Source organism: Triturus cristatus, chromosome 12 (assembly GCF_964204655.1).
Source record: "Triturus cristatus chromosome 12, aTriCri1.1, whole genome shotgun sequence".
NCBI lineage: Eukaryota > Metazoa > Chordata > Amphibia > Caudata > Salamandridae > Triturus > Triturus cristatus.
The window spans coordinates 162,954,234-162,966,960 of NC_140595.1; the positions used below are offsets into that span (position 1 = coordinate 162,954,234).

General features: G+C 42.1%; 1 protein-coding gene across 1 annotated transcript in view; it reads left to right on the forward strand.

Annotated features, from left to right (window-relative positions):
- Positions 1-12,727, forward strand: part of LOC146772980 (rho guanine nucleotide exchange factor 11-like) — a 348,342-nt gene that overhangs the window by 209,600 nt on the left and 126,015 nt on the right. Inside the window, 1 exon segment of the mRNA XM_085637044.1 lies at positions 3,748-3,903. Within this exon segment, the coding sequence (XP_085493170.1) occupies positions 3,748-3,903 (156 nt within the window).

Here is a 12,727-nt window from a genome sequence, read left to right on the forward strand (position 1 = left end):
ATCCTAAAACCCTTTGATCGTAAATTGTACATCCAATTTAGAGTAGGTGCCCTTCCACTAAAGCCCCTCACTGCCAAATGGGCCACTACGGGTGACAACAAATGGCCCACTTACAGAGAACATGCTGAAACCTATCCCCATGTCCTGTTTGTCTGCCCTGCCTACACAGGCCCACGTAAAGTATGGCTCACACAGACTTGCAAGAATCTGGGCACTTGACAAAGTAGCGTCGCCCTGAGAATTTTGCAGACTGATCTATCACCCCGTTACGCAATTCTGGTAGCCAATTCCCTGAGATGGATGTGGTCTATAAGATCACAACTTTTGATTGAAAATCATTGAACTTGGACAAACGCCCATTCCTTGATGTGATACTAGTATGCTACCCTTGAGTTCTGGCTTTGCCCAATGATTTTAACGTTTTTATCCATCCTCAATTACCTTGTTGCTGCTTTCATGTTATGTATATGTCTCTTAAGGTATCAGGATAAGCTGACTTTTATAATTACCTGCACATGTTTATAAGATATCTTAACTCATTGTTTTATTTTTTTATACTGTATACTGTATTTTATGTACCAATGCCTTTATGACACGTATTGTCGAAATAAAGACTATTGAATCGATTACCACAGACTCATCTCTTGCCAGGTCGTAGGTGCATATGAACAACTTGACAGTCCATAATCTGTGTCTGCCTCATCAAGCTCCCACATAAAACATGTGGAACTTTTCTCCATACATCTAACCCTCAAAGCTTTTCTCCCAGACATTCAGGGCAAGGTGGTCCTGTTGTGAACCAATAACATGAAAATATTTAACTGAAAAACAAGGCAGATCACACTTTCCTCAACTGTCAGCATTATCTCAGAGAATTTGGCATCAGGCGATTGCCTAGTGTATCTCCTGGCGGAGTTCCTCTAGCAGTGGATGATGATTTTACAGTCCTGCTCATGTGGACGCAGCTACAAGACCATGAGTGGGAACTCCACCCACCAGTCCTACTCACTAATCGGCAATGGTGGGACCTCAGATATAGACCTCTTTGCTGCCTTACACCAAGCTACTATTGCTGCATAAATACAGAACAGTGAACACGTTCTATTCAAAATCCCTATTATAAAAGCCTTCATGGAGCGGCTTAAATGTGTCATCCCACCTAGAGTTCCACCTGCACTAGCCTGATCACCAAAATAATGGACTGCCCTTTAAACCACTGCATTCTTGTATTTTCCTGTTTCTTTCGTCAAAGGTCGCCTTTTTAGTAGCTATAACTTCACTAAGCAGTGTAAGTTAACTATAATTCCTCCTCTCACTACTTCTGCTTTTTGTCCAGGTACACAATGACAGGGTGGTCCTTAGAACCAACTATAAGTTCCTTCATAGAGTGGCCTCCCCCTTCCATGTTAATCAGACAATTGAATTTCCGGTCTTTTTACCCCAGCGTTTCTCTGTACCAGAGAGAGCCCTTCACACACTTGATGTCAAGTGTGCTCTCATGTATTATATAGATAGGACAAAGTATTTTTGCAAAACCTAATAGATTTGTTTTTGCATTTGCTCTCCTTTGTAAATGCTATCCCATTTCTAAGCCACAGATAGCTTGGTGGATTGTTAATTGTATCTAGACCTGTTGCCTTAAAGCCAAAAGAAACATACCTGCCCTCCCCATGCCTCACTTGAAAACATACCCATAGCGGACATCTGTAAGACTGTTACCTGGTTCAATCCATGCATCTTAAGAAAGCATTGCTATATGGACAGTGAGGCAAGGGTTCAGATTACAATAGGACAGACTGTCATAAAGACTTTGTTTCAGACTTCTGCCCCATTCACTCGCTAGCCATCACATAGGGAAGTAATGCTTTACAGTCCATGCAGAGCATGTGTATCCACAGCCACAAATGCTACAAACTGATTTTGTTCCTTTCCCTAAGCATCGGTTCATCAAATGTATTGCTGTAGATTCACTTGCACCCACCTGCCTCCTGAGAAGCCAGTGTTTGCTACAAATATCTTCAATCTGCTTGATAATTTATGCTACACACATGGCCACTGTCTTATCCTACTCACTACTCCATACCTACTCTGACTCACTGTGTGGAAACCAATCTACCAATGGAGTTGGTGCCTTTGCGTGTCACTACTGGAGTAGGAGACCTCACTGAGACATCATGACTGAAATATTTGTTCAAAGAAAAACAAGTTGCAACAGGAAGAGCCCAACACTAGATGGCAGTAGTATGCAAAGCATGTAAATCCACAGCACTACATGCTACGAACATATGCTTACAAGGTAAGTAACATTTTCCTTCTAGTCAATAGTATTGTTGCAAACATAAATCAAAATAGGTTACATAGAAATATTAATGTAAACAATAGTTCAATACTTAAGTACCCCAAGATGTGTACTACTGTTCCTCTTCCTCTGAAGGTATGTCCTGATGAAGGCTGCTGACATTCAAAATGCCTCCCTTCCATGAAGACTGCAGTGAGAGACTCTTCATATTCCTTCAGCTTTTCTCCAGTCTGTCTCAAAAAGGTCCTTGCTCCCCTTCACAGCAGTGCTAGTACTCTTGTCACCTATGTTGCTTATAGATTATAAGCAAATTCATCAGACCTCTGCCCCTGAACTGCTAACAATTACTGACTAGCAGTCTTCACACAATCATTGGTGGCACTTATGCCAAAACGTTCCCCATCAAATCTAACTATTATCAGCGATTTCTGTTCTTTCACAAACTTTAGATTCATAGACATATTGAGTTTGGCAGAGAGGAATCACTATACACCTCTTGGACACAGTTCCCTTCTCTCATACACCAGGTCTTCTATTCAATAAATGTGGTGGTCACTGTTATCAAAGGCTTGGTTGAAAACAGGAATCTAAGAGTCATTTTGTCCTCTGATCCATTACTGGATTGTGAGAGGTTTAAGTGAGCTACTGTTTCTCTTAACGGTTTCCTGATGGCTGACTTCGATTCATGGACACCAAAAACACTTTATGTGGGGAGTTCAATTCATTTGTTCTGTCCTAGGATTTTACAGTGACAAACTGTGAAGCAAATCATAACTGAAACCATGAGGAAGTCAGTGGGAAGTCTAAATGAGCTTGTGCATGATGCAGTAGGACTGAGGAAGAAGTGATGAGATGTGATATCTGAAGGAGATCCTACACAACACTCACCTTCTCTTACTGTTTGAAAGAAACCATGCAAGCTAATCAAAGCCAAGATAAATATGGAGAAGAGCACACACTTACACACAACAAAATATCTTCAGGTACAAAGAGCAAGGTCACTTTGCTTTTGTAGCTAACCCTTTCAATATGTGTTGCAAGTCACCTTCCATTTATACAGGATCTTGGACTTTTTCTTTTACTCAGAACGTCTGTGTACAAGGTCTGTGTGTACACAATCTCAAATCCTTTTAACTAGGAAGAAATTGGCTTTTCTCTCTCAAAGTGAACATCCTTTCTTTATCATGCCTGCCCTGCATATACCTCTCATGTTGATGAAGGCTTTTTTCCCTGTCACTCTTTCCTTTCAAAGTGAACATCTACATTTCTTGAAGGCATACATATTCATTTGAATTAAAGATATGATTGATTGTTGTGTGTGCTACAGAAATAGCCAATCAAAGTAAATGTACATATCTGTATTGTTCCAGATTTTCTCTTTTATAATTCCAGATCTGATAACAAACTATTGTTTTGTCTCTGTGTCTACATTGTTTCTCCATCTTTAGATGTGCATGTGTTGCTACTGGAGAATATTTTAGTGCTGCTGCAGAAACAGGGTGGAAAACTTATTCTCAAGTGCCGCAGTAAACCAGCTCTGGGTCCATCCGCCACTAGCCCTGTTATAAAACTGAACTCTGTGCTTGTCCGTGCTGTGGCTACAGGTATGTTGGGCATTCAGAACTCTTGTCTACAGTGTCTGACATCCACACACACATACAAAAAGACACGCCCAGCCTTTCATCCACTGTCGTCAGCTCAACGTCATGAGCTAACTATCATTGACACAGCCAAAAGGTCTTGGTTTAGTGTGTTAACACATTAAACATGCATACAATAAAATCAAAAAGAGAAACAAAAAGCTCTCTACATTAAAGGCTCCATGCCTTCGATGCATTCCTATTTTTTTTCTGTGTTAAATAAAGGGTGATTTGCAATGGGTTTGTCATTATAGCCCATCTTTAGTGACTGAGACCAGAAAACTAGGAAGGACGATTGTGAGAAATCAGGACCTGTTTGTAGTGTGCCCCACTGTTTGTCTCCATTTTGACCACCAGGTGCTAGTTTTCTAACTCTGACTGTGCTCTGCTAACCAGACCCATGGCCTGTGCACTATGTTAAAAGTACACCGTCATTGCGCCTGAAGGAGCTTAATTTCACAGTTGGCTTCCCGCAGCGCAGGAGTGTTGAGCCAGCAGGGGGGCATGGCCACAAGCCCCAGGGAGCCTGGCACACCTACAGCTGAACCATCATCTCGCCTGGAGTCGCTTAATTGCGCAGTAGGCTTCTCACAGCGCAGGAGTGTTGAGCCAGCAGGGGGGAAGGACCACAAGCCCCAGGGAGCTCGGTACACCTACGGCCATACCGTCATTGCTCCTGGAAGTGCTTAATTGCACAGTGGGCGTCCTGCAGTACAGGAGTGTTGAGTCAGCAGGAAGGCAGGACCATAAGCCCCAGGGAGCCAGGGACCCCTATGGCCATACCATCATCGCACCCAGAGGTGCTTAATTGCACAGTGGGCTTCCTGCAGCGCAGGAGTGTTGATCCAGCAGGGGGGCAGGACCACAAGCCCCAGGGAGCCTGGCACACCTACGGCCATACAGTCATCGCACCTGGGAGCACTTAATTGCACAGTTGGCTTCCCGCAGCGCAGGAGTGTTGAGCCAGCAGGAGAGCAGGACCACAAGGACCAAGGATCCCGGCACACCTATGGCCATACTGTCATCGTGCCCAGAGGTGCTTAATTGTTCAGTGGGCTTCCCGCAGCGCATGAGTGTTAAGCCGGCAGCGGGGCAGGACCACAAGACCCAGGGATCCCGGCACACCTATGGCCATACCGTCATCGCGTCTGGAAGCGCTTAGTTGCACAGTGGGCTTCCTGCAGCACAGGAGTGTTGAGCCAGTAGAAGGGCAGGACCACAATCCTCAGGGAGCCTGGCACACCAACGGCCATACCATCATCTCACCCAGAGGTGCTTAATTGCACAGTGGGCTTCCTGCAGCGCAGGAGTGTTGAGCCAGCAGTGGGGGAGGTCCACAAGCCCCAGGGAGCCTGGCACACCTATAGCCGTACCATCATCGCACCCGGAGGCGCTTAATTGTACAGTGGGCTTCCCATAGTGCCAGAGTGTTGTGCCAGCAGGGAGGCAGGACCACAAGCCCCAGCGAGCCTGTAACACCTACGGCCATACAGTCATCGTGCCCGTAGGCACTTAATTGCACAGTGGATTTCCGCTGCACAGGATGCGCCCGGGCACGTACCTGGGCAAAGACTGGGCCAAGAGCGGGCTCGTCTGTGCCCGTCAGCGGCCAACAGAAGCTGGGCTGGGCCACCCCGACACCCCTAGTTCTCTACTTGAACCCTGTACCCACAAAAACACGACTTTGAAAGACCGAAAGACTATAATTTGAGGGAGATTTGGAGCCGGCGTATTGCTGCAATAGGGGAGAGGAAATTCAAAGTATTTTTTGCACATAGCACCTCAAGTAAGAGAAGACACGCTACCAATTCCTTTGCATGCCTTTTTACTGATGCCATGGGGGTTGGTAGAAGAGAGAATGGACGCAACAACAAAAAGTCCTATCGACAGCTAGTACACGCAGCTCTATGGAGATAGCCTCTCCCTGGGATAACAGTACCTTTACACATAGTTTACCATGCAGACCAACCATTAACAAAGAGCAGGTTACTATTCCCTATGGGGTATTTGGCAACGGAGCAAACAATCGGTGTGTGTATAATGGCACTCTGGCTATCACTCAGGATTCCTTAGTGGTGACATCCCCAAAGCCAACCTGTAAGGCTTCCTCAACTGGCAAAAAGAAAAGCCCCCCCCCAAAAAACAATCCAAATTGGGCTTTAAGAAATTATACCAGATGGTGGTGAAACACTGGTTGGAAATCTTCATGAGGCTGACAAACGCAACATAGCTATATCACATATGATTCCAGTCGGTGAATCGGAGGGGCAGACAGATGTAATGGAGAACATATGTGACAAATTTCTAAACCCTGTACTCACAGCCTTATGGACAATTGAATTGTCATTGAAGGACATAGAAGACCAGTTAATCGATCTGAATGCCAAAGTTAAGGACAATTCAAAAGGGGGGGTGTTCTGTTCTCACAGTAAGGAAAGCCCTATTTGCGAACCTGTAACTTTCGACGTACCTGGTGTGGTCGGCCCAACGACTCAATTGGGCAATAAATAAATAAAAAACAGTCCTCCCCCAAAATGTTTACTTGCCCGATACATTTGACAAAGACAAGTTACCACAGTTGCCAGAGCTCAATCCAAAACCAACACCTCGTGCAAATCGTCAGTCCCATAGTTCATCTGCTCCTCACATTTCTGCTCTCCGTATTATCCAATTAACACCAGAGGCATCCCCTCAGGTTATTGTCTTAAAAAACGTACCCACTCTGACAAATGGCCAGCAGGAGATGGAAGCTCACCTTAAAAAACAAGGTCATCCATTGGCTATGTACCTCCATGGGAGATATGAGCAGTAATTCCGCCTCAAACAACATCATCACTGTCCGAAGAGTACAATGGGTAGGCACTATGCCAAAAGGGTAGCAGGGCGACTGCATCATTGTCTTTATTAATGCCAGGATAATGGGCCTTGTCCTGCGCAGACTTTCTTATGATACCCACCATCAACTTGTGAAAGCAGTGCCACTGAGTTTCTTTTATAGACCTAATACTGAGAAGCACCCACACTCGGACATGGAGAGTCCTTTGTATCCTAGTCAACAATCCACCACATGCTTGCTCCCAATTTAAAATCGTTTCTCTCCCCTGGCTGATGTTGATTGACAGAGACCCACTACTCCTGGCACGAACCATGCAAGCAGGGCAATCACTGTTGATCCGCCTAATACTCATGCTCTGCCCAATCCCATTGTCATAGAATCCATTGCTGCAGCAGCTGTCCACCATGTTTCCAGTCCTCACATACCGCAGCGCACAGTTAATTTAGCAATGGAAACAGCTAACAAAGGGTGGGATTCAAAGGTCCTATTTTGGAATATACCTGGAATTGCACACAAGCTCCAAGATCCAGAATGGTTAGCCATGATGTGTGACTATCAAATCATATGCTTACCTTGGCTTGCGATCATATATCTTTGAATGGGTTTCATGCAATTTCATCTTCTGCGGTCCCAGCTCCACATGGCCACAACAGCTGAGGTTTATTAACTTTAATGAATCAGCTCTTTCTTGTAAAATAACGGATACAGTTACTGATTCACTCTTTTTTCAGATCATAGGTATTAAGTTGGGGAAATTGCCTTTGATGATTCTGATACATTTTTATCACAACAATTTAAATGCAAATGACTGTACCGTTATAGATTACCCGGGATCTGTGCTCAACAAAGTAAATTAAAGTATTTCGGGAGATTTTTCTATTCTGTGGGGGGCGATTTTGACCTGAGGTTGTGCCAAATTACTATTTACCTTGTTTGTGGTCATTAGGGGGCTCACTCTCCTGACTTCACACGCTTTCCCCAAAGTCCATGCGGCTCTGCTTTCAATACCCTCCTGTTAACATACAACTTATTGCCAACCGTTGACTTGTTGAGCAGCCCAAGTGACAGACAGGTTTCCTTTACGGGGAGAGGGTCCGGGAGCCTAATTGATTTTATCGCCATCTCAACAGAGATCAGAGACAACATTACAGACTACGCATCCTTCCCACCAAAATGAGCGACCATAACCCACAAGTTATCCACCTAAAACTGGGCTTACCATATTGTGCACTCATACAGCCTACGCCCAGTGTTGGCTACTCTAAAAACCAGGGATTTAGGCACAGGTGGATGGAGGTGGACTCAGGGGAGCTCCTAAGACAGCTACTGGGAAGTTGTGAGAGTGAAATCGATGTCTGCCTAGGCTGTGATATCCCCTCATCAAGAGTACTTGAGGCATATTTAGAAATGTGTGGGCGTATATCAGAGTTATTAACAGCAAAACCTCCTAAACGTCCGAACAAGGCCAAGAAATGGTTAGATGGACACAGTACCAGGGACATACATAGTTTAAGGAAGCGCTCAAAGTCTCACCCTGGGGTTTGAAGATCATCCGCTCCTGTAGACGTATGTACAAGGCCATGCTAGTGAAGTGAGTCTTAGGTTGGAGGCATGGGAGCAGTTGAAGAGGGCTAGCCTTGAGAAAGATACAACCATGTTCTGGAAAGTTGTCAACTCTGTACTTTGCACACAATCACAAGTGCAACACAGACTTACCCATCCTACCTCACCTGGGTGACTCACTTTAGCCAGGTCTTTAACGACCCTCATCATTATAATCATGGGAAACTGACGATCAATCCGAATATGGATAGAGGATTAGGAAACTATCAGTATCCCATCAAACTAGATGAAGTCGCGCCAGCTTTTGCAAGATGCCCAAATAATAAAGCACCTGGGCCAAACTGGGTGCCAATCGATTTGTTTAAGAACAATACTGAGCTGTCGGCACCCATTCTAGGTAATATTTTAAATAGCGCCATCCTGTGTGGGCCCCTCAAGTCCTGGTCTATTGCTATTATAGTTCCAATCTTCAAAATGTTATCGCCCAATCTCTCTCATAGACAGTACAGTGAAAGTGTTGGGGAGGATAATCTTGGAGCGTCTGGAGAACTGGGCAACGGACAACAAGATTTTGACACCAGTCCAGTTTAGGTTTAGGAGGGGACTGGGAACAATAGACCAATGCCTTAATCTCATCTTTATTCACTGTAAATATGTACGTCCAAAAAAGAACCAATATACCTCGCCTTCATGGACCTAAGCTCAGCATTTGACAATGTTGATAGAGGCAAACTTTGGGTCAAATTGCTGGACCTGGGCGTGGAGGCGGGGTTAGTGCACATCCTAAGTAAATTACATGAGGACGTGGAGGGACGTGTCAGGTACGGTGATAACAGTGAGTGCACTCCCTTCTTTAAAATCAGGAAGGGAGTGCGCCAAGGTTACGTCCTTGCCCCTTTCCTTTTCAGTATATTCATCAATAATCTGGAGAAACTCTAAGGAGAAATTGCAGCGGATCCTCCAAGAGCAGGGACCAGAGCCATTCCCGTACTAATGTACTCTGATGACTGTGTCCTTATGTCGAGAACAACCATGGGTCTCCAGAGGTTGCTGGAGGGATTTGTAGTATATATGGGATCCCTAGGACTAAAAACCAACAAAATAAAGTCCTTTACTATGATATGCGGCCCTTCCAAAAGGAAAACAAGACCATTTTACATCCAGGGCACTAGACTTGAAACAGTGAGTTCATTTATGTATTGAGGGTTACCCTTTGATAAGGGATGTAATTGGAAAAACATGGCCTGAGTTAGATGCTCTCAGTTTGAACAAAATGTGGGCCCAATCCATAAGTTTGCAAAGAAACTCAGAACCTCCCCGATGGGCATGCTGCTTAACATATTTAAGGCTTGATGTGTCTCAACAGCCACCAATGGAGCAGGGATATAAGGAATATATGAGCCTTCCCTACTACAGGTTGCCGAAAATAAATTTGTACGGAAACTCTTATGCTTATCCAGATCTGTACCGGCATCCATTTGTCATGAAGAACTCCGCCTTGATCAAGTAAAAGATCTTATTATGCTAGCCCCAATAATGCTTTGGAACTCAGTTTGGTGTCGCCCTGAAGCGGCACTAACCAAGGCCGTAATCAATTATTGCCTGAAGGTAGACAAGTCAGGGAGCATCGACTGGCTGAAATATGTAAAAACACAACTGACTAAGACAGGAAAGCCTGACCTTTTTAATTACCCCATGAACATTACTAGAGCCATCAAAACCCTGGTACAATAAAAATGGATGGCTCATATTATGAGAGAGAGAGGGAAAGTGGTGCTTGGTAAACGTTAACTTAAAACATCTAGCATGCTAGTAACAACTAGACTTATGGAGCCATATTTTTTTTTTTTTTTTGCTGAGGTTTTTATAGCGCAAACTTGACCCGGTATTGGGTATCTGAGAGCTTTACATAGCAGCAGTTGTGTTACATGAGGACACATTCATTTTATGTTATGCACGGGGAGATTAAGCGATTTGCCCAGAATCACAGGATGTTCAGTGTAATTGCCGAGACTCGAACCTGGTTCCCCAGATTCGAGGTCGACCGCCCTAGCCGTTAGGACACCTTCTCTCACCATTATTTAGTTAGTTTCCGCCTTCGACTATCATACTTCTTGGTTGCTTAATGCTCTACAGCCAGATGTGATCAGGACCTTATAACGTGTCTTTGTAACTTGATCACTGCTCAATCGGAGTGGCACTTTTTCTTTTTTTAGCAAGCTATATAAAAGGACTAGGAAGAATTTGCTAGTCCCAATGTTGAGGTCGCTGAAGATCAAGCAATCCATGGTGTGCAGACAAAATGTCGAGTTGGACATTTCGAACTGCAGAAATATCAAGTCCTAAATATTGTCAGTGAGAAATATCGACAGGAAGAATTTTGTGGTCAAGAATATCGATTTGAAGGTAAGAAATATAGTTTTTAAAAATATAGATGTGAAGCATATCATTTACAAAAATATAGTCATTTAAAATATCGATTTTTTATTATTGTTATGTATTTTATTATATATATTTAAATGTTCGTGATGTGTTTTTTCGTATAAGCATTGTTTATGTATTTTAATATATCTGTTAAATTTATTGGAGTTATACTTTTTTTATTAAATGTTGTGTTTTTTAGTTCTGTAGCGGTTTGTGTGTTTATAGGAGAATTGGGTGAGAAGTAAATCAAATCAAATCAAGCTTTATTCGATTAAAAAGAGTGAGAAGTGATTTATTTATAATAAATTAATGATACTTTTTTACTTATTAATATTTATTTAATTGAGATTTTATAGTGTTATCTGTGGGAAGTAATTTATTTTTAATTAATTATTAATTTGTTGTTAATTATCATTTATTAATTGAAAATAAAATATGGAAATTGTGTAATTAATTGTAGGTGCGGGTTTTGAGGTTTATAGGGGTAAAGTGTGGGAAGTAATTTATTGTTAAATAATTATTCTGATGATGTTAATTATTATTAATTAATTAATTGAAAATTAAATATGGAAATTGTGTATTTAATTTTAGGTCCAGGTTGTGTGGTTTATAGGGGTAGCGGGTGGGAAGTAATTTATTTGTAATTAATTAATAACTAGTTTTATTTTTCATTTTTTATTGACTGTATTGGAAATAGTCATTTTTATCCCTCAGCAATCCAACACTTTCACTACTGTTACACTCACTGGAGTGGGAATAGTAATTTTTAACCCTCCGCTATCCAACACTTTCCCTACTGTTACACTCACTAAAGTGAGAATAGTAATTTTTTACCCCTTCTCCAACCAACACTTTCCCTACTGTTGCACTAACTGGAGTGGAAAGAGTAATTTTTACCTCTCCGATATCCAACACGTTCCCTACTTTTACACTCACTGGAGTGGGAATAGTATTTTTTACCTCTCTGCTATCCAACACTTTCCCTACTGTTACACTCACTGGAGTGGGAATAGTAATTTTTACCTCCCCGCTATCCAATACTTTCTCTACTGTTGCACTGACTGGAGTGCGAATATTAATTTTTACCCCTCCGCTACCCAACACTTTCCCTACTGATACACTCACTGAAGTGGGTATAGTAATTTTTACCCCTCAGCTATCCAACACTTTCCCTACTGTTGCACTGACTGGAGTGAGACTAGTACATTGTATCACTGAGCTATCCAACACTTTCCCTACTGTTGCGCTGACTGGGGTGGGAATAGTAATTGTTACCCCTCCGGTATCCAACACTTTCCCTACTGTTGCACTGACTGGAGTGAGACTAGTACATTGTATCCCTCCGCTATCCAACACTTTCCCTACTGTTGCACTGGCTACAGTGGGAATACTAATTTTTACCCCTCCACTATCCAACACTTTCTCCACTGTTGCATTGACTGGAGTTTTGAAATTTGAGTTTAAATATTTTTAAATAGTTTAATGTTTTAATTATTGATAGAATGTTTTTTAACATAAAGTTTATGTTATTGGTATATGTATATATATATTTATTTGTTACATTTTTATATATTTTTGAAATTATGAAATACATTTACATTAATAGTTTATTGTTTAACAGTAAACATATATAATAATTATTACATATGTGTGTTTAACTTTTTTATGTTATGTACATTTGTTATTTTTTCAAATGTAAATGAAATCTTTTTAATATTAAGTTTATTATTTAATATATTTAATATTTTCTATGTTATATAGAAAGATATTTTTGACATCTATATTTATGTCATCTGTATTTTCTTCTAGATATTTTTGTACTTACCTTTATAAATATAGGATGTCGATATTTTTGACATCGATATTTATGGCTCGATATTGTGGTATGGGGATATTTTGGGTTTCGATGTTTTGTCAGTGAACCGCAATCCATACCTGCACTATTACATCTACAGCTCCTACAAT